At 39.0% G+C, this 19530-nt stretch overlaps 1 protein-coding gene across 8 annotated transcripts in view; it reads right to left on the reverse strand.

Annotated features, from left to right (window-relative positions):
• The window catches only part of LOC133657483 (regulating synaptic membrane exocytosis protein 1-like), a 142115-nt gene extending 123837 nt beyond the window's left edge, over nt 1–18278 (reverse strand). For 7 of the 8 annotated variants that reach the window (XM_062058851.1, XM_062058849.1, XM_062058855.1 and 4 more), the window contains exons 1-2: nt 18015–18149; nt 7046–7731 (exon numbers count right to left, since the gene is read on the reverse strand). In XM_062058851.1, the coding sequence (XP_061914835.1) occupies nt 7046–7652 (607 nt within the window). In that variant the 5' untranslated portion in view covers nt 7653–7731; nt 18015–18149. Of the gene's footprint in view, nt 1–7045; nt 7732–18014 lie in introns of all 8 variants that reach the window. The other variant, XM_062058856.1, reaches the window with a different exon arrangement.
• Between the last annotated feature and the right edge of the window lie 1252 nt (nt 18279–19530).

Raw genomic sequence — 19530 nt, forward strand, 5'->3', positions numbered from 1 at the left:
CAACGTGTCCTGGGTCTTCCCCGTGGCCTCCTACCAGTTGGACGTGCCCTAAACACCTCCCTAGGGAGGCGTTCGGGTGGCATCCTGACCAGATGCCCGAACCACCTTATCTGGCTCCTCTTGATGTGGACGAGCAGAGGCTTTACTTTGAGCTCCCCCCGGATGGCAGAGCTTCTCACCCTATCTCTAAGGGAGAGCCCCGCCACCCGGCGGAGGAAACTCATTTCGGCCGCTTGTACCCGTGATCTTGTCCTTTCGGTCATAACCCAAAGCTCATGACCATAGGTGAGGATGGGAACGTAGATCGACCGGTAAATTGAGAGCTTTGCCTTCCGGCTCAGCTCCTTCACCACAACGGATCGATACAGCCCGCATTACTGAAGACGCTGCACCGATCCGCCTGTCGATCTTACGATCCACTCTTCCCTCACTCGTGAACAAGACTCCTAGGTACTTGAACTCCTCCACTTGGGGCAGGGTCTCCTCCCCAACCCGGAGATGGCACTCCACACTTTTTCCGAGCGAGAACCATGGACTCGGACCTGGAGGTGCTGATTCTCATCCCAGTCACTTCACACTAGGCTGCGAACCGATCCAGTGAGAGCTGAAGATCCTGGCCGGATGAAGCCATCAGGACCACATCATCTGCAAAAAGTAGAGACCTAATCCTGCAGCCACCAAACCGGACCCCCTCAACGCCTTGACTGCGCCTAGAAATTCTGTCCATAAAAGTTATGAACAGAATCGTTGACAAAGGGCAGCCTTGGCAGAGTCCAACCCTCACTGGAAACGTGTCCAACTTACTGCCGGCAATGCGGACCAAGCTTTGACACTGATTATACAGGGAGTAGACCGCCACAATAAGACAGTTCGTTATCCCATACTCTCTGAGCACTCCCCACCGGACTTCCCGGAGTACACGGGTCGAATGCCTTCTCCAAGTCCACAAAGCACATGTAGACTGGTTGGGCAAACTCCCATGCACCCTCAAGAACCCTGCCGAGAGTATAGAGCTGGTCCACAGTTTCACGACCAGAATGAAAACCACACTGTTCCTCCTAAATCCGAGGTTCGACTATCCGGCGTAGCCTCCTCTCCAGTACACCTGAATAAACCTTACCGGGAAGGCTGAGGAGTGTGATCCCACAATAGTTGGAACACACCCTCCGGTTCCCCTTCTTAAAGAGAGGAACCACCACCCCGGTCTGCCAATCCAGAGGTACTGCCCCCGATGTCCACGCGATGCTGCAGAGTCTTGTCAACCAAGACAGCCCCACAGCATCCAGAGCCTTAAGGAACTCCGGGCGGATCTCATCCACCCCCGGGGCCTAGCCACCGAGGAGCTTTTTAACTACCTCAACAACCTCAGCCCCAGAATTAGGAGAGCCCACCACGGATTCCCCAGGCACTGCTTAGAAAATAGCATTCATAGAGTCCCGAAAGAAGTTGTTCATAAAGTCAAGGGAAAGACGAAAGTGTGTCATAGGAAATGGCTCTTAAAAATATCACTTTCATCCTCTTATGGAATACATTTGGACCGCTTGTGTCTGCAGCGATCACTTTGTAAAATGTTTGTTTGAACATTTGATTAGTTTGAGAAACTTTCCGTGATGCAATCGAGTTTATTCTCTACTATATTGGTAGTGTTTGAGAGCAGAACTAAAAGTTGAAATAAGGACAAGAGATCGCATTAGTTTGTTTGTGTTCATTTGTGGTTGTATGACTAAATATGACCTGCTTGTGCAAATAAACTAACGCCATGTTAAGTCCTGGTAATAAATATTGTGACTGTTGGTCCAATCCACCGTATTTTCATTTTCGATATTCATAACAGAAACTAAAAGCTTATTGCAGGAAAGCCAAGTGTTCTTTATTTGACACAGATGACCATATTCCAGTGTCTTTGGTGCCATTTGTTAGGATCAAGAAAATATCTCTAATAGTATTATTAAACTACATTAATTAATCTCTCATAGGCTCAACAGAATATACTGAATCTTGATACCCCTAGCAAACATTGCTCAACAACAGGGACATATATCGCTAAATAATGAGACCCAATATGAACTTCACATCATAAAAACAACTGCAGGCATGAATTGTAGATGTAGTAATATTTCTAGCAAGAAATCCATCCATCCATTTTCTACCGATTGTCTCTTTCGGGGTAGCGGGGGTGCTGCAGCCTATGCCAGCTGCACTGAGGCGGAAGGCGGGGTACACCCTGGACATCAATTGCGGAAAATAAATATAATTTTTCTCATTAGCGTCACAATCACAGCACTGGCTTCGTTATGTCAATCAACCCTACTTAGAAATGTACAAAAAAGTCCAACATTATCTTTCACGGATTAACGTTTAATTTGTGGACCCCGTCAGATGTAAAGACATTATGCGTCTCCAATCTTTTCTTTTCTAAATACTTGTTAGTGTTGAAGGAATGGAGGTCGAGGCAAGAAGTAACCTATTGGTGATGATGAATGGTTTAAATCTTTCAAAAAGTATTTTTCTTAAGAGTGTATAAATCACCTTCACCTCATTTTAAATATTTTTCGTACTTGGTTATATGTGTGCCTCTAAACCTTTTAAAATACACCCAAATCTGCACTGATGCACGTACATACAGTATACAGTAGCCCAATAGGACTGTAGACCATCACCTGAAAAGCGGAAGTGACTCAAGGCCACGTGATTGAAACCCAGCAATTACATAAAATGACAGCCCCTCCCCACAGGTTTTACTCAGGCTGAATATGTACTTCCTGCCTGCTCAGGGATAATTTTAACAATAGCTCTGTCCCAATTTGGTGGCTGCATCCTACGCATTTGTGGGTTGCTGACGTTATTGAGGTGCGCAAAGGCTGTCCCAATTTAAAAAGCTCCAAGTGTACTTTGAATCCGGCCGACAAATGTGTCCTTTTCTCCCATTAGCAACAAGTGTGCATGGATTGTATCCTTCGCATCAACAACAAATGTCTTAATAATGTGTGACTCTATTAATTGACCTTTTAGTACCATTTGTACATGTTAAATCATATTAGTTGCTTGCTTGTAGACGCTATGTACATTTTTATTTCATTGGAAAATGTAAACTTTTATGTGTTCATTTCATTTCATTTATTTATTTATTTCAGGCAATGACATAAAAAAGTACAAGTTGACAAAACATACAGTAATAATATAAATTAATATAGTGCATGATTGTCCAGTTTTGCCTGAAAGGGAGTGGGAAGAAGATAATTTATTTAATCCCACCCCCAGTTCTCCATTTAGTGATTATTCACATGAGTTTCACTCTTACTTTGTTCAAGGATTATAATACAGATGTTGTATCATAGTGGCATTACCACAGGTAACAATAATCATTACACTGTAACAATAATTTGTATCAAAAATGTAGGAATAATGAATATACCAACAATGGTAATAGACAACATAACAATAATGGTAATAGACAACATAGCAATAATGGTAATAGACAACATAGCAATAATGGTAAGGAAACATCATTGTTAATGTGATCTTGCGTTTACGTTTGCTCTGCTGTTCTGTTTAGGACAATCAGGGTTGAAATGGACTCTTCAGACAATTTATTGGACAACACAGCAAAATTAAATACATTAAATAATATAGAAATAATAGTATATGCAGGTTTGGCTGATCATCTGAAAGCATTTTTTCTAACCGGTATAAATTAATAAACAAAGTGCTGAAACTACTGATGTAGTGATACATTTTTTGCCTTGATCGCATCTTTTCCAGTCTTCTTTGTTACGTTTACCTGAACATCTTTAGCTACCACCATCTGCTGGTCACATTGTGTATCGCAGTCAGTTTAATTGCATCTCATACCATACCATACCATACCAACTTTATTTATAAAGCCCTTTAAAAACAAAATTTAAAACAGAAGTAAAATACACATTAAAAAAGCAAATACAAAATTACCCTAAGAACAATTTTGTTAGATAAAAAGCAGTTAAAAAAGTTAAAAGTTAAAAACAGTTTAAAGTCTCATGCTGGGTTAAAAGCCAGTGAATAAAAATGGGTTTTAAGAAGGGTCTTAAAAATAGCCAAAGAAGGGGCCTGTCTCACATGAAGTGGAAGATCTCATGACACATACAAACTCGTATGTCATTCAAAAGTGCAGATTTTAACCATTGGACTCCATCCATCCATCCATTTTCTACCACTTGTCCCTTTTGGGGTCCCGGGGGGTGCTGGAGCCTAGGTACTCCGGCTTCCTCCCACCTTCAAAGACATGCACCTGGGGATAGGTTGATTGGCAACACTAAATTGGCCCTAGTGTGTGAATGTGAGTGTAAATGTTGTCTGTGTTGGCCCTGCGAGGAGGTGGCGACTTGTCCAGGGTGTACCCCGCCTTCTGCCCGAGTGCAGCTGGGATAGGCTCCAGCATCCCAATTGACCCCGAGAGGGACAAACGGTAGAAATGGATGGATGAATAGCACTTTTTTCTCTAAAGACTCAAAGTGCTTTACATAGTGAAACCCATTATCTATATATTTTGGCTACATTTCAATCAGTGTGGGTGGCACTAGGAGCAGGTGGGTCAAGTGTTTTACCCAAGGACACAACTGCAGTTACTAGGATGGTGGAAGCAGGAATCGAACCCATATCTCTCAAGTTGCTGGCAAGGCCGCTGCGCCAACCCAGCCATGCCGGCCTACTTTAATCAATATCCTCGACACAATGTATATATTTTGGCTTCAAACGAGTAAGCAAGTGAGTCATCTTGTCACGTTCTGCTCATTAAGGTCTACATTTGCATTTCAAAAAATGGGAAATTTCCCTGTAAAATAGGGGAAAATAAGAAATGCTCATCCCCTACGGACCAGATAGAAAAATGGTCGGCCAACCCTAAGCTATGCTGTCAACATTCCTACATTATACATTATAGCATAATTACAACACTAACAGGTATTATTATTGAGAGATTGTTCATGCTGGCTCACATCCTGTCTTCCTTCGTGTGATATGCTAAAATCGTTACAATTCTAACAAATAGAATCAGTGTGTCCGATCATGCTCCTCTTTATATTCGAATAACAAACCTCCCAATAGTTAAGATAATTATGAAAATGTGTAAATACAGAGTCTGAGTGGTAGTCTTTTTAAATCAGCTAGGATAAGCCGCAGCTCACTTGTGACCCTCATGTGGACAAACCACATAGAAAATGGATAGATGGATCGAGTTATGTGTTTGGATTCTGTGTCCGCTGAAATGACACTAGTCGGATATTTTATATGCTATTCAAATTCACATTTAATAATACTCCGCACTCACCCCCATTTTGTTACCAGTACATTATTGTCGTACATTTGTACTATTCAATTGTGTATTTCTACTTTGCTGTACAACTTCCTTCTTCATGATCCAACACTTACTGTGTTGTTATTGTTTGTACTGTAACGGTTGGTCTGCCAGAGTCATTCTATTCAGAGTCCGAGCTAGAACAGCCGAGCCAGCTCTACCGGTTGTTAAAACCAACTGCCTTTTATATTCATGTACAATACATACTTAAAGTTAAAGTACCAATGATTGTCACACACACACTAAGTGTGGTAAAAGTTGTCCTCTGCATTTGACCCATCCCTTTGTTCACCCCCTGGGAGGTGAGGGGAGCAGTGGGCAGCAGCGGTGCAGTGCCCGGGAATCATTTTTGTGATGTGTTTTAACTTTGGAACAGTCCCTGATATAACTGTCTAAAGCATACAACTGTGAATGGTAAATGGGTTATACTAGTATAGCGCTTTTCTACCTTCAAGGTACGCAAAGCGCTTTGACACTATTTCCCCATTCACCCATTCACACACACATTCACACACTGATAGTGGGAGCTGCCATCCAAGGCGCTAACCATGACCCATCAGGAGCAAGTGTGAAGTGTCTTGCTCAAGGACACAACGGACGTGACTAGGTTGGTAGAAGCTGGGGATCGAACCAAGAACCCTCAGGTTGCTGGCACGACCACTCTCCCAACCGGGAGAGTGGCCTGTACACATGTGCAATTACTCAAGTATCCTATGTCAGTCATTTTCAACCAGTGTGCCGCGGCACACTAGTGTGCCGTGAGAGATCGTCAGGTGTGCCGTGAGAAATTATTTAATATCTCCTAATTAACCATTGTCGGGTGTCCGTGCTATAATAAAGTGCGGCAGATAATGTAATACTCATCTATTTCAGTAGGTGGCAGCAGAGGGCGATAAATACCTGTAAAGACAATCGAGTTAGCGCTGCGCATCACGTGACACTGACAGTTTGGGATCGCAGCAAAAGCAGGCGAGCAAGTGACAGTGATGGAGAAGTTTTTGAGAAGGGAAAATGCAAATGCCGATCAGGGTCCTGGACAAAATTCTGACCCAGATGAAGGCTCTAGTATGAGTGGTCTACAAAATAAAAAAAGACGGTGAGCTCGAGGCAATAAAGCGAAAGCTATCTTTCATTTGGATTGACTTTCACCGGGGATGCGACAGCACCGACTCCGCAGTGCTTGGTGTGTGGTGAGAAGCTATCCAATAGCGCCATGGTGCCAAGCAAGCTTAAACGCCATCTCCAAACGAAACACCCCGATGGACTATTTTGTACGCTTACGTACAAATAATGAGAAACAGGCAACTTTTCTCAGAAAAACCACAAAGGTAAACAAGAGAGCCCTCAAAGCTTGCTACCTTGTTGTTGAACTCGTAGCTAAATCAAAAAAGTCCCACACTGTGGCAGAAACATTAATACTGCGAGCTTGTAAAGCCATTGTAATAGTAGTGAGTATAAATACATTTAGAAAACTATATTATTAACTATATGTATTATATACTGTGTTAGAGTGTCATTTTGTGTCATTTTGGTTGGTGGTGTGCCGCAGGATTTTGTAAATGTAAAAAGTGTGCCACGGCTTAAAAAAGGTTGAAAATCACTGTCCTATGTAATATGTTGGGCAGATTACGATACAGAGTTATACTGTACCTATAATCAAAGCCTCTGAAATATAACACCAGAAATCACAAAAAGATTTTTAAGAAGTCTTACCTCTTTCACTGACACTTTCGATCTCAGCATCCTCACAGCTGCTGTACTCGGGTGTGGTCCCTCCCTCCTCCTCTGAGCTGCTGACGCTGGTTTGTCTTTTGCCTCCGGAACCAAGCCCTCGTTTGGATTTATATGGCCTGGGTGGCGGTGGACGTAAAGATTCGGATTGATCTGAGCTTAGCGAATCATTGCGCAGCATGCTGTCTGCCTTGTCCCTTTTGGTTCGTTTCACTACAGGTCCCTGGCCTGGGGTTGATCCAGTTATACCCAAAGATTTTCTGAGTTCTGGGGTTTTGTCTTTTAGGGCAGGGTTGTGTTCATGCAGCCCTCCAGCTGTCCTCTGTCCAGACACTAAGACATCTCTCATCTTCCCCATAATTCCACTGCCACAACCTTGCACTGGTAAAAGATGGCCCTGGCTTCCAGTAGGAACTGGCCCTGCTTGGAAAGGGGGGCCACCGCTTTGGTTCATGTTTTGGTAGCCCCCCTCTAGTGTCCGCCTCACTGCATCACTTCCTCCCACAGGATCAACCTCCAAAGAACCTCCTTTTGTAAGCCGGCGGCTTTCCCTGCGTTCCCTAGATTCACCCCGGAGATCTCGATCCATAGAAACCTGGGTCTCCAGCTTGGCATGGCCTGTCCTGCGGTCTCCCCGACCGGTTCCTGCACCGCCTCTTCCATTTCTCCTAGATATATGAATTTGTGGACGGAAACAGAAAGAAAAAAATAACATGTGACGGTTAACAGAAAATGTATCTTTTACTGTGGAAGAAACAATACTTTAAAGCAGGATTTATATCCCACAAAGACCTTCTTTGACATTTGAAGATTGAGGTCTAACATAAAAATGTTCGAGCAGTGCCAAAAGATGCAATCACTTGAAACTACAGCATGTCACCAGTCGAGGAAAATCCCTCCTCTGAATGGACATTTAGAGGGTTTGGCACAAAGCCCAGATTTTTTTAAGTATAAAAAACATGTCAAATCCTCAAATTATTAGTTTTTCATTAAGTTGTCAGTTATTCTGGTAACCATGTCCACATCAACACCCTATGAAAAAAATTGTCAACAACAGAAGGAGATAACGTCCACAGTAACCTACCACATAGTGAAGGACATACACTATTTGATTTATTATTATGCAGCTCATTTTTATTTGACAGTTATTGAAATATCTTTTGTGACATCATGCACAAAAATGCACTTAATTTGTTTTAAACTAATCTAGTGGCGTTCTGTACAAAAAGTGCACTTTAACTTGGTGTTGTTTTGATATGTCATCTTAGTGACATCATGCACAAAAGTGCACTAATAGCTTGTTTTAAAATGTCTCTGACAATCTTGCATGTTGTGTTTTGGAAATGACATGAATGTTTGTGCCACTGCTTAATAACTGTTTAATAAATACAGTTTTGGTAAATTGACTTAGTTGTCATTTCCCTCTCTGCATGAAAGTTTAAAATGAGCATATATTAATGCAGTATGTTTTAATGTAGACACATAGAATCATCATACTGGTGTGATTATATGCATCAAATGTTAATTCAAGGTTAAAGCAAAATATTGAGATATATATCGTGTGACGTGACATGGCCTAAAAATATCAAGATATTAATAAAAGGCCATATCGCCCCGCCCTAATCGCTAGCAAATATTGCTGAACAACAGAGACATATATAGCTAAATTATGAGACAAAATATGAACCATAAAAACAACTGCAGGCATTAATTGTAGCAGAAAATCAACTGCAAACAAACGTATACTTTTTCTCATTAGCCTCATAATCACAGCAGCACGGCACTCATTATGTCAATCAAATATGTTACTTACTGTAACATATTTGAATATATCCAAAAGTCCAATTTTGTCTTTAACGGATTAATGCTTAATTTGTGAACCCTTCAGATGTAAAGACATGATGTGCCTCCAATCTTTTCTACTTTACATACTGTGAGTGAGGTTGGAGCGAGCAGTACCGTCTTGGTGATGATCCATAGTTTAAGTCATTAAAAATCTATATTTTTCTTAAGAGTGTATAAATGCACTCAATCCCATTTTATTTATTTGTTTCATGATCACTTATATATTTGCCTATAAACCTTTCAAACTACGTTCAAATCTGTACTGATTCAGGTAAATAATCAGTAGCCTAATGGAATTCCAGACCATTCCCTGAAATCCGGAAGTGCCCACATGTGACCCTAGATCACGTGGTTGCAACCCAGCTATAGAACATTCATCTACCGAAAATGAAAACGTTTGACCACAAACTCAGTCGCTGCTTTGTGACATTCATCTAGCGGCAGACGTGTACTGGGGCTGCCCACCTTGGAGCCAGTCAAAATCTGTTTCTTGTCATGCTCATGTAAATGAGAAGGCATTAATTTCAATTCAACAAATAATTGTGCTAAAATGATAGGAGGTTTTATTTCCTGTTTTATTCAGATGACGTGCTAGCGTTACTTCTGCTGGGATGAGACTTTCGCGACTTTCATTTATATTATTGCATGCTGTGTATTCAAATGTTCCAGAGTATTGCTTGTATGTTCTCCTCTTGATGAACTAGCAGCCTTACAATTATTACAAGTAGTGCTGTTGTAAACTTTCCTTGTAAAAATTTGTCAACTTTAGAGTGTTTTTTGCGCCCGAGGACCGGCATTTTTCGATCTGACGTTACTACGCACGTTGCGTAATGACGTCATCCACCCGGAAGAATCAATAAGGGAACCGTTTGAAAAAATGGCAAGCATCCATCCATTTTCTAACGCTTGTCGCTCTTGGGGTCACGGGGGGTAGCTGGAGCCTAATCCCAGCAGCATTTGGGCGGAAGGCGCGGTCCAACCTGGACAAGTCGCCACCTCATCGCAGGGCTAACACAGTTAGACAGACAACATTCACACTCACATTCACACACTAAGGCCAATTTAGTGTTACCAATCAACCTATCCAATTCCATCCATCCATCCATCCATTTTCTACCGCTTATTCCCTTCGGGGTCGCGGGGGGCGCTGGAGCCTATCTCAGCTACAATCGGGCGGAAGGCGGGGTACACCCTGGACAAGTCGCCACCTCATCGCAGGGCTAACAGTTAGACAGACAACATTCACACTCACATTCACACACTAGGGCCAATTTAGTGTTACCAATCAACCTATCCAATTCCAAGGAATTGTTAATCTGATAATCTGGAAACGGTTTTCAATTCCCATCCCTACTAGTAGCATTGTTGGAAAAATCTACTCACATCTGAATCGCAATTCTTATTCATTACGAATATGAATATATCCAAAATTTTCAAGAATTGTTTTTTAAAATATGTTTTCCAAGCCGTCAAAGCAGAAAAGCTACTGCTTTTGTTTGTTTGTTTTTATTTATTTATTTTTTATTTATTGAGACAAAGATAATTTATGTATTTAATATTTGTTTACTTACTATAGTATATTATTAGTTTATTATTTATTTGTTCACTGTTCTGTTACAGAGAACAAGGAAATAGGATAACATTGCTATGGTATGAAAAGGGGTAGGATTAAATAAGCTCAGCTTCTTCCTACTCCTTTTTGGACGTGCTGTAATGAAACAACTGGAAATATGTGATGAATTACATTGTATTGTATGCATGTTCACAATATACTGAAACTGAAACTATCAATACACCCTCCATCACTTCACTGAACTTCTATCCAACTCTGAACGAGCTAAACCAGGGGTCACCAACGCGGTGCCCGTGGGCACCAGGTCGCCCGTAAGGACCAGATGAGTCGCCCGCGGGCCTGTTCTAAAAAAAAAAAAAAAAAAACAATTAAAAAAAAAAAAATATATATATATATATATATATATTTTTTTTTTCATTAAATCTACATAGAAAAAACACAAGATACACTTTCAATCAGTGCATCAACCCAAACAACCTCCCCTACGCACACTCATCCACACCCACTCACACAAAAGGGGTTATTTCTTTCTGCTACCAATATTCTGGTTCCCACAACATAGACAACACATCTGCAAGGGACACAGTCCCTGAAGCACACATGATTGTATAGGCTGCTGGTCCACTAACATTTTCATTAATTACTATTTTTTATGTAATTATTTTTATATTGTTTTACTTTCTTTTTTATCCAAGAAAATGTTTTTTATTTATTTATCTTATTTTATTTTATTTTTTTAAAAAGGGCCTTATCTTCAACAGACCAGGTTGTCAATGAAATTAGATTTGTTTAAAGGGTTTTTTAAACCAGGCCCAGTCCAGATAATGTCCAAGTCGGACTCAGCAACACACACCTTCATTCATGTACACAGAAAAAAATTAGGGAACACAAGAGATTGCATATAATTTATAAACAAAATTACATTTTCAAAATAAGCATTTATGTACAGTCCAGATTATGTCCAGGTCACTCAAATTAGGGAACACAACAACAGATATCATATAATCTATAAACATAATTATACTTTCAAAATAAGCCTTTGAGGACTTCGCATCTTTTTTTTAATGTTTTTTGGCATCATTATCGTTTTCAACCATGTAACTTTCTAAAGTTAGAAAATACTGAATAAATGTTTTAAAGAAAGTAATACTAAGTGAATATCTGTTTTTGGCCTTAAAAATAAACATTTTACCGAGTACTATAATTAAATTGACTAAATCATGATTGTCAATGAACTCTCCTAAAATAACAGAAACCACATTAAGCTTCATAAACAAACCAATCCTTAAACACATTTTTTCAACTTCCACCCAAAACAAAGACACAATATGACAATACCAAAACAAATGCAGGGTGGATTCAGGCTCCTGACAACAAAATCGGCAATCATCTGACTGTCATATTCCATAATTTTAACATTTTCCCTGTGGGTAAGAAGTTATAAATAATTTTAATTTGAAAATAACGATTTTGCACATCGATAGTGGTTTTATAGATTAGTTTGAATATGGCATCCCATGGCAACGGGCAGTCAAAAAAGTCCTCCCATTTTCCATTTGTGTTGTATGAGGCAGCCTTCAAAGATTTCTTTATTAAATAAAAAATATATATTTTTCTATTTATTTTAGTTCCTTTTTGCCAACTAGAATTTCTTATTAGAGGTTTACCAAGTAATAATTTAGTAGTTCCATAATTAATTATTTGTTTCCATCTTTTCCCAATTACTCCAGTTAGTTGATAAAATGAAAAGCTTGAGCAAGCATCACCATACATAGCTCTAAATTCATCATACTTCATAATTTTACCATTCTCATTGATAATATCATTGACAAAAATGATTCCTCTTTCAAACATATTTTTCCAAAAGAAAGGCTTTCCATCTATTACAATATTAGAGTTCATCCATATTAACTGCTGCAAAATATTGTCTCTTTTTTCTGGCACATAAAATTGAAAACACCACTATGAGTGGATTGTTTCCTTTATGAACCCCGCCATGTTTCCCAGCAGACTCTCTGGGAGGGAATCACTTGTAAAAAAAGGATACAATTCCTTTTGATACAGTACATGTTTTTTGTCCAACAGTACATTTGTGTACCACTCAATGATTAAATACATCTTTGGAACAATTGATGCTTTTAAAGACAGACACATAGCTTCAAGGTTGAGAAGTTTCAGGCCCCCATATTCATACTCTTTGTACAAAACCTTTCTTTTTATCTTTTCTGGTTTGCCGTTCCAGACAAAATCGAAGACTCTCCGCTCATAAATCTTAAAAAAGTTTTGTGATGGAGCTGGTAATGACAAAAACAAATGAATAAATTGAGGAATAATTAACGAGTTGGCAATAGACATTTTACCATACAAGGTTAGGGATTTCCCTTTCCATAATTGCATAATTTTGTCCAGCTTTCTTAGTCGATTATCATAATTTACTGAGCCTAGATCTTCCAGATTTTCTGGGACAACAACACCAAGTATGTTAACTGGTCCATCTGTCCACAAAACAGGCACTTTGCATTCCATTCGAAAGGGGTCACCAACGCGGTGCCCACGGGCACCAGGTCGCCCGTAAGGACCAGATGAGTCGCCCGCGGGCCTGTTCTAAAAAAAAAAAAAAAAAAAAAAAAGGTTTTTTTTTTTTTTTTTTTTTTTTTTTTTAAATTAAATCTACATAGAAAAAACACAAGATACACTTTCAATCAGTGCATCAACCCAAACAACCTCCCCCAAGCACACTCATCCACACAAAAGGGGTTATTTCTTTCTGCTACCAATATTCTGGTTCCCACAACATAGACAACACATCTGCAAGGGACACAGTCCCTGAAGCACACATGATTGTATAGGCTGCTGGTCCACTAAAATGTTCATTAATTACAATTTTTTTATGTAATTATTTTTATATTGTTTTACTTTCTTTTTTTATCCAAGAAAATGTTTTTTATTTATATATCTTATTTTATTTTATTTTTTTAAAAAGGGCCTTATCTTCAACAGACCAGGTTGTCAATGAAATTAGATTTTTTTAAAGGGTTTTTTAAACCAGGCCCAGTCCAGATAATGTCCAAGTCGGACTCAGCAACACACACCTTCATTCATGTACACAGAAAAAAATTAGGGAACACAACAGATTGCATATAATTTATAAACAAAACACTTTGCATTCCATTCGAAAGGACGTTCCCTTTAGATTTCCGATCCTTAACATTTTACATTTATCATAATTAAGCTTAAGGCCAGATTGCTGTGAAAATATGTCCAAAAGATTAAGAAGGTTCCGCAAACAATGAAGAAAAATCTTATCTTTGTGAATCAGCCTTTTCTGACATGAACTTCATCAAGAACAAACACAGAACACGCCTCACTGATGCACATCTGCAAGACTCACTCAGAGTTGCAGTGTCAAGTTACACACCAGAGTACAACACACTAGTTAACAGCATGCAATGCCAGGCTTCCCACTAACTGACAAAGAAACAGATAACAGATTTGGTGTCCAGTTCAAAGTGTGACATGATTTAAAAATTTGAGAGTTTACTTTTGTATTTTACATGAGTTATTATTTGTACAAACATGGTGCAAAGTAATTCATGATTTGTTAAAAAATGGGATATTGTAATTTCACAAGACTGTCTTAGAAGTGATCATTTGAAAATGTTCAATTTGAAAAATGTGCACTTAGAGAAAATATAAAAATAAAGTGTTGCATATTGATATTTATCTGTTTCTATATATATTTATTGTGAGAAATCATTAAGATGATCAGTGTTTCCACAAAGATAAATATCATTAATTATTAATAATAACAGAGTTAAAGGTAAATTGAGCAAATTGGCTACTTCTGGCAATTTATTTAAGTGTGTATCTAACTGGTAGCCCTTCGCATTAATCAGTACCCAAGAAGTAGCCCTTGGTTTCAAAAAGGTTGGTGACCCCTGAGCTAAACTGATAATGAATTGCAAGGTAAGCAAATAGAGATGTTACCTCGTTGTCAAGTTTGCCTTTGTATTTATAATATCAGAATCACTTGTTAAAACCATGAAAAGCTGCAATTTCTAGAACATAAGTTTTCTGTAAAGTCAGTGTTTCACACACATTCATTTATTTGTGGCGGCCCGCCACGAAAGAATTACGTCCACCACAAATAAAAAATAAAAATTAAAAATTAAAAAAAAAAATATATATATATATATATATATATATTTTTTTTTTAATCCTCTCCAGCTTCTCAGGCAAATCATATAGTTGATGTAGATGCCCATATCGGCTGTTCAGATTTACTTTACAAAAGAGAAGTGTAGGATACTTCTCTTCTTGCCTTATTTGTATTTGACTTTATTAAATGTATTTATATTAGAAACACAACATGTGTATATAACAAAGGGTGCAAAGTCTGCAGGCAGTAGGAAACACATGGTTAAGTGTAGGGAGTAAAACTGATGGCAGTCTAAAGTTCAAGATTTTTGGAGCTCTTTGTTCAGTGGATCAGATGTTTGATGAAACTCTGTTTCTATCTACCACCACTACTGTTTTCTGTTTATTTGTTACTGACTGTGGCAGGACACCTCTGCCTCTTTTTCACTTTATGTTGCTGGTAAACAATATGGATTTTAGTAGTAGGCTAAAGTTAAATTATTTAGTATGCACTAATTAAAGGGGCAGAGCTTTATGAGACATTTTAGCTTTTATATTTTATAAGATATATTTTTTGTAAGAACCACAATTAATAAATATATTTCAGTGAATAACTTATTGTTCAAATCTGTATATAAATATGTATATAAAGTGTTGTAATTATATTGTAAAATGGATGGATGGATGGATGATGGACGTTTAAAATAAAACTTTTATTATTAATTAGTAAGTATACATTTTTTGAACTTTTAGAGAAAATCATATAATTGTAGTAAATTATGCAAATTACTTGATGATGTAATGGTGACCACGCCCATAGCCACGCACATAGCCACGCCCCCACCGCCACAGGTATCTTGGCAGTTTATGGGAAACACTGAAAGTAATTTAACACTTTCTCAAAGCTGTTGGTCTACCTCAGCCTCGCCAACCCATGCCTCCCGAGCCGCATGTGGCTCGGGAGGCTTTTCACGTGGCTCTTACGAATCGATATCGAGGTTTGAAAATATACGCAAGAGGCTGAGGTTTCGTTTTGGTTTTTCCCTGTTGGCACCGGCATTTGAGTGACAGACATGTTCATTAATCAGAATTGATGAACCTTGTGTTTGTTTGTCTCTCGCTTCAAACAGGTGGATAAATGTCTCACGCTTTGCATCGCTCTTAGCACCTGAGCGTGTTTACTTAACAGTAGAATTAGCTGAAGGCCATAAACCCTTTTTTCACTCATTCACAGTCTTTGTCTTGTTGGGCGGAGCGTGGGTCCTCAACTTTACACGCACAGGAAGCACAGACAGCCACGCTACTCGGGACTCCCGAGTGAATTTTGCTGCAAAGTAACAACAATTAGGAGGAAAAATATGGTTACCCAGCCAAACGTTCTGTTGTGGTATTTTTTCAGTTTGAGATTGGATGAGAAATACACGCCCAATAACACGAACAAATGGCATTATACAAAAATACGACATCTGACCTCGTGAACAAAATGCACTTTAAGATGTTCAATATTCCTTTAAGTAAAATTTTTGCTTACAGAAATGGGAGTCAATTTTATTTTTTGGTTTGTTTCATAATTTAGGATAACAAAGTTATTTACCTTCCAATTACAGCACTAAAGTAAACAATTCCTGAAATAAAAGTTGACATCCTTTTAAATATTAACTTGCATTATTATTGTACATTATGATTGCATTAAGATCACTGTATAGTTTTTATCAGTTATTTCTATAGTTTAAAAACATGATGTTGACAAAACTCCAAGTTTTTCTGCATAAAGTCAAATATATTTTAAAGTACATTATTGCATATTGTTCTAATGTGTGGCACCTCGAGACAAGATTATGTTGATTGACAGTGTAAAAGTAACACGTCTTCTTTTACTTGTTAAAAGAAGTATAAAGTCCCAACGATAGTCACACACTAGGTGTGGTGAAATATTTCCTCTGCATTTGACCCATCCACCACCCCCTGGGAGGTGAGGGAAGCAATGAGCAGCAGCGGTGGCCGCGCTCGGGAATAATTTTTGGTGATTTAACCCCCAATTCCAACCCTTGATGCTGAGTGCCAAGCAGGGAGGTAATGGGTCCCGATTTTATAGTCTTTGGTATGACTCGGCCGGGGTTTGAACTCACAACCTTCCAGTCTCTGGGCGGACACTAACCACAAGGCCACTGAGCACGTTTATGTATTAAATATCAAAATCTCAAATTGAATCGCAATTGCAATTTTGGAGGGAAAAATTGCAATAAGGTTTTTTCTCATATTGTGCAGCTCTATTAAACAAGTTGTGTCAAGTTCGCTCTCAGGGAAAAATGCACAGCAAAACGAAAATATGAAGATGATCACAGGACGTTCTTGACAGAGGGTGAGTTGTTTTTTTTAACGGCAAGCCAATCTGACTATACGTCAGACGTCATTAGCGCATTAGAAAGTTATAAATCTTTAGCGCCTAAAACTCGGTTGTATTTGTTTGTGTTAAAAATGACTGGCCTGTGGTCTTAGTACTGTAGGAGTCCATTTCTGTCATTATCATGTTAGTGTGTGACATTTACAATAATTCTGCCTGAGCAAAAGTGTTTGTGTGAGTGTGTGCGTGTGCGTGTGCGTGTGTGTGTGTGTGTGTGTGTGTGTGTGTGTGTGTGTGTGTGTGTGTGTGGGTGTGTGTGTGTGTGTGTGTGTGCTTGTTTGTATGTGTGTGAGTGCGTGCGTGCGTGTGTGAGGAAGGGATGGGGTGATATTAATGTGTGCCCATGTGTAAGATGTGACTCTTTGTGGTAACAGTAAAAAATGTGGCTCTTTGTTTTTTGACTGGCTGGCCACCCCTGGTCTAACTTATGAAAACATATAATTATTCCTGGAACTGGTGACTTTGAGTATTGACCGGGAATCAAAAAATCGGTTTGAATTGAGAATCTGTTAAAACCAAGAATTGGGTTGAAAATACACTTCTGAATCAAATCGTCTCCCCAGAAATCTGAGTTGAATTGATTGGTGAGTTCACATTCTTGCAAACTAGCATAGAGCTGAATGTGTAGAATCGTTGATGAACGCCAAGGTTGTGAGTTTAGGCCTTTAAGCCTGACGCAAAAAAATTGTTGGTGGTTTGTCCTCATATGAATTTGCTATCAACCCATTACAATACAACTTTAAAAGACTGTGTTTTGATCGCTCAGACAACCATTATATCTACGCAAAGATGCATATTGCACGAGACTCGAATAAACTACATTTACGCAAAGAGATGAAATTCTACTTCACTGGTTTTCCAGTTACCTTCAGCATTTTTTACTATCTTAAACTGCAGTTGGTGTTAATTTCTTGAAAAAGAAAATAAGTCGGACAAACAAAATGTGTGGATTGTCAAGAGTCTATGTCAGTATAGCGTCGCTTCAAACTTACGTGTCTCTTGGTGGTTCGCTCTGTGATCGGATATCTGTTCCAGCTGTGCTCCCTGGTACACTGGCTGGGTTTGGTTCTAAGGATGATGTGGAGCCCGGAGGGGCTTGGGAGTGGGAGCGCAGCTTCTTATCACCGGGGGCTAGGGAAACAGATGGCTCACTGATGGCCGAACCAAGAGCTGTAGGCTTTCCTGATGAACCAGTGAACCAATCACCCGGCTTGGTTAGGATCTCCTGTTGTTTCCGGCAGTTATTACAAACCCAGATCACCTACACAAATACAGATCAAGACACTTCAGTCTTTACTTGTACAATATGCAGCAGATTGTATTCTGTGAAGTTGTGTGGGTACCAAATCATTTTAGAACCTTGGTATAGGGATGGAAAATAATGTTTTTGTTTGTAACCAAAAAAAGTACCAGGGGAAAATCAGAATGGCATGTGGAGAACATACAAACCCCACACAAAAAAAAGTGCACTTTTAAAAACAGCAGTACTGTAATATACAGAATGCATGTTAAAGGGGCTGTTTGCAACATTTACCTAGAGGGCGTAAACTTTACAATGTATTTTACACATTATATCCCCCCTCTTACGGTTTCTCCTACGTAATGACGTAATTACGTACGTACTTAACACATGCACACACGTTAGCTTTAGATGTTGTTAGCTAAGAATAGCAATTTGGATAGTTAGTGTTAGCTGTCATTGAATGTATATTCTATCATAACAACAAAATGACTGCAAATTGTCTGTTGCTTCTCTTGGACTGATTTTGTATGTGTGCACGCGGTCCCTGCGCATACGTTTTGACGAGACCGGGTGAGTGTTCGCTGTAAACACCAATCATTTTATTCGGCCCGGTAAAAATGTTTGTTGTATAAACTTTTTAAATACATTTTTAAAAATATAGACAATTGTCAAACAAATGTGTTCTGTTAAACCGCTAATGGTAACATAAGCGTGGTGTTCTTCTTATATGTTTTGCTTTTAAAAATGTTACCGTATGCAAGTTGCAAACGGCACTTTAAAGTACAAGTCACTGATCAGGGCTACTTCAGTTGCTTTGAATGTTAAAAAAGATAAATAATATTGTAGCTATTGTTTAAAAATAACTAAATAAACATTTCATAGGAAACGTAATGGTGTTGTTGTTGGCTACACCTCTGGAAGAATGAATAATCAAAAAAGAAAGAGGTAAGTTAGATGGTACATAGATGGGAATGAGAAATCAGTACACTGTAGATCAGGGGTGACTAAACTACGGGCCGCCGACATCTTCAATTTGGCCGGCGAGATGTCATAAGGCATCTTACCCACAGGGAGACTGAATTCATTTTGATAGTATTCTTTTTATTTTTTTTGTCCTGTCCATCCACTCAGAAAAATCATATTATTGATGTAGATGCCCATATTCTTTTGTTGCCTTATTTGTATTTGACTTTATTAAATGTATTTATATTAATGTTTGGCGCAGCCGGACTGGAGCAGGTGGGGATAGAAAGAAGAAAAAAAAA

The sequence above is a fragment of the Entelurus aequoreus genome, linkage group LG09 (assembly GCF_033978785.1).
Source record: "Entelurus aequoreus isolate RoL-2023_Sb linkage group LG09, RoL_Eaeq_v1.1, whole genome shotgun sequence".
Classification (NCBI taxonomy): domain Eukaryota; kingdom Metazoa; phylum Chordata; class Actinopteri; order Syngnathiformes; family Syngnathidae; genus Entelurus; species Entelurus aequoreus.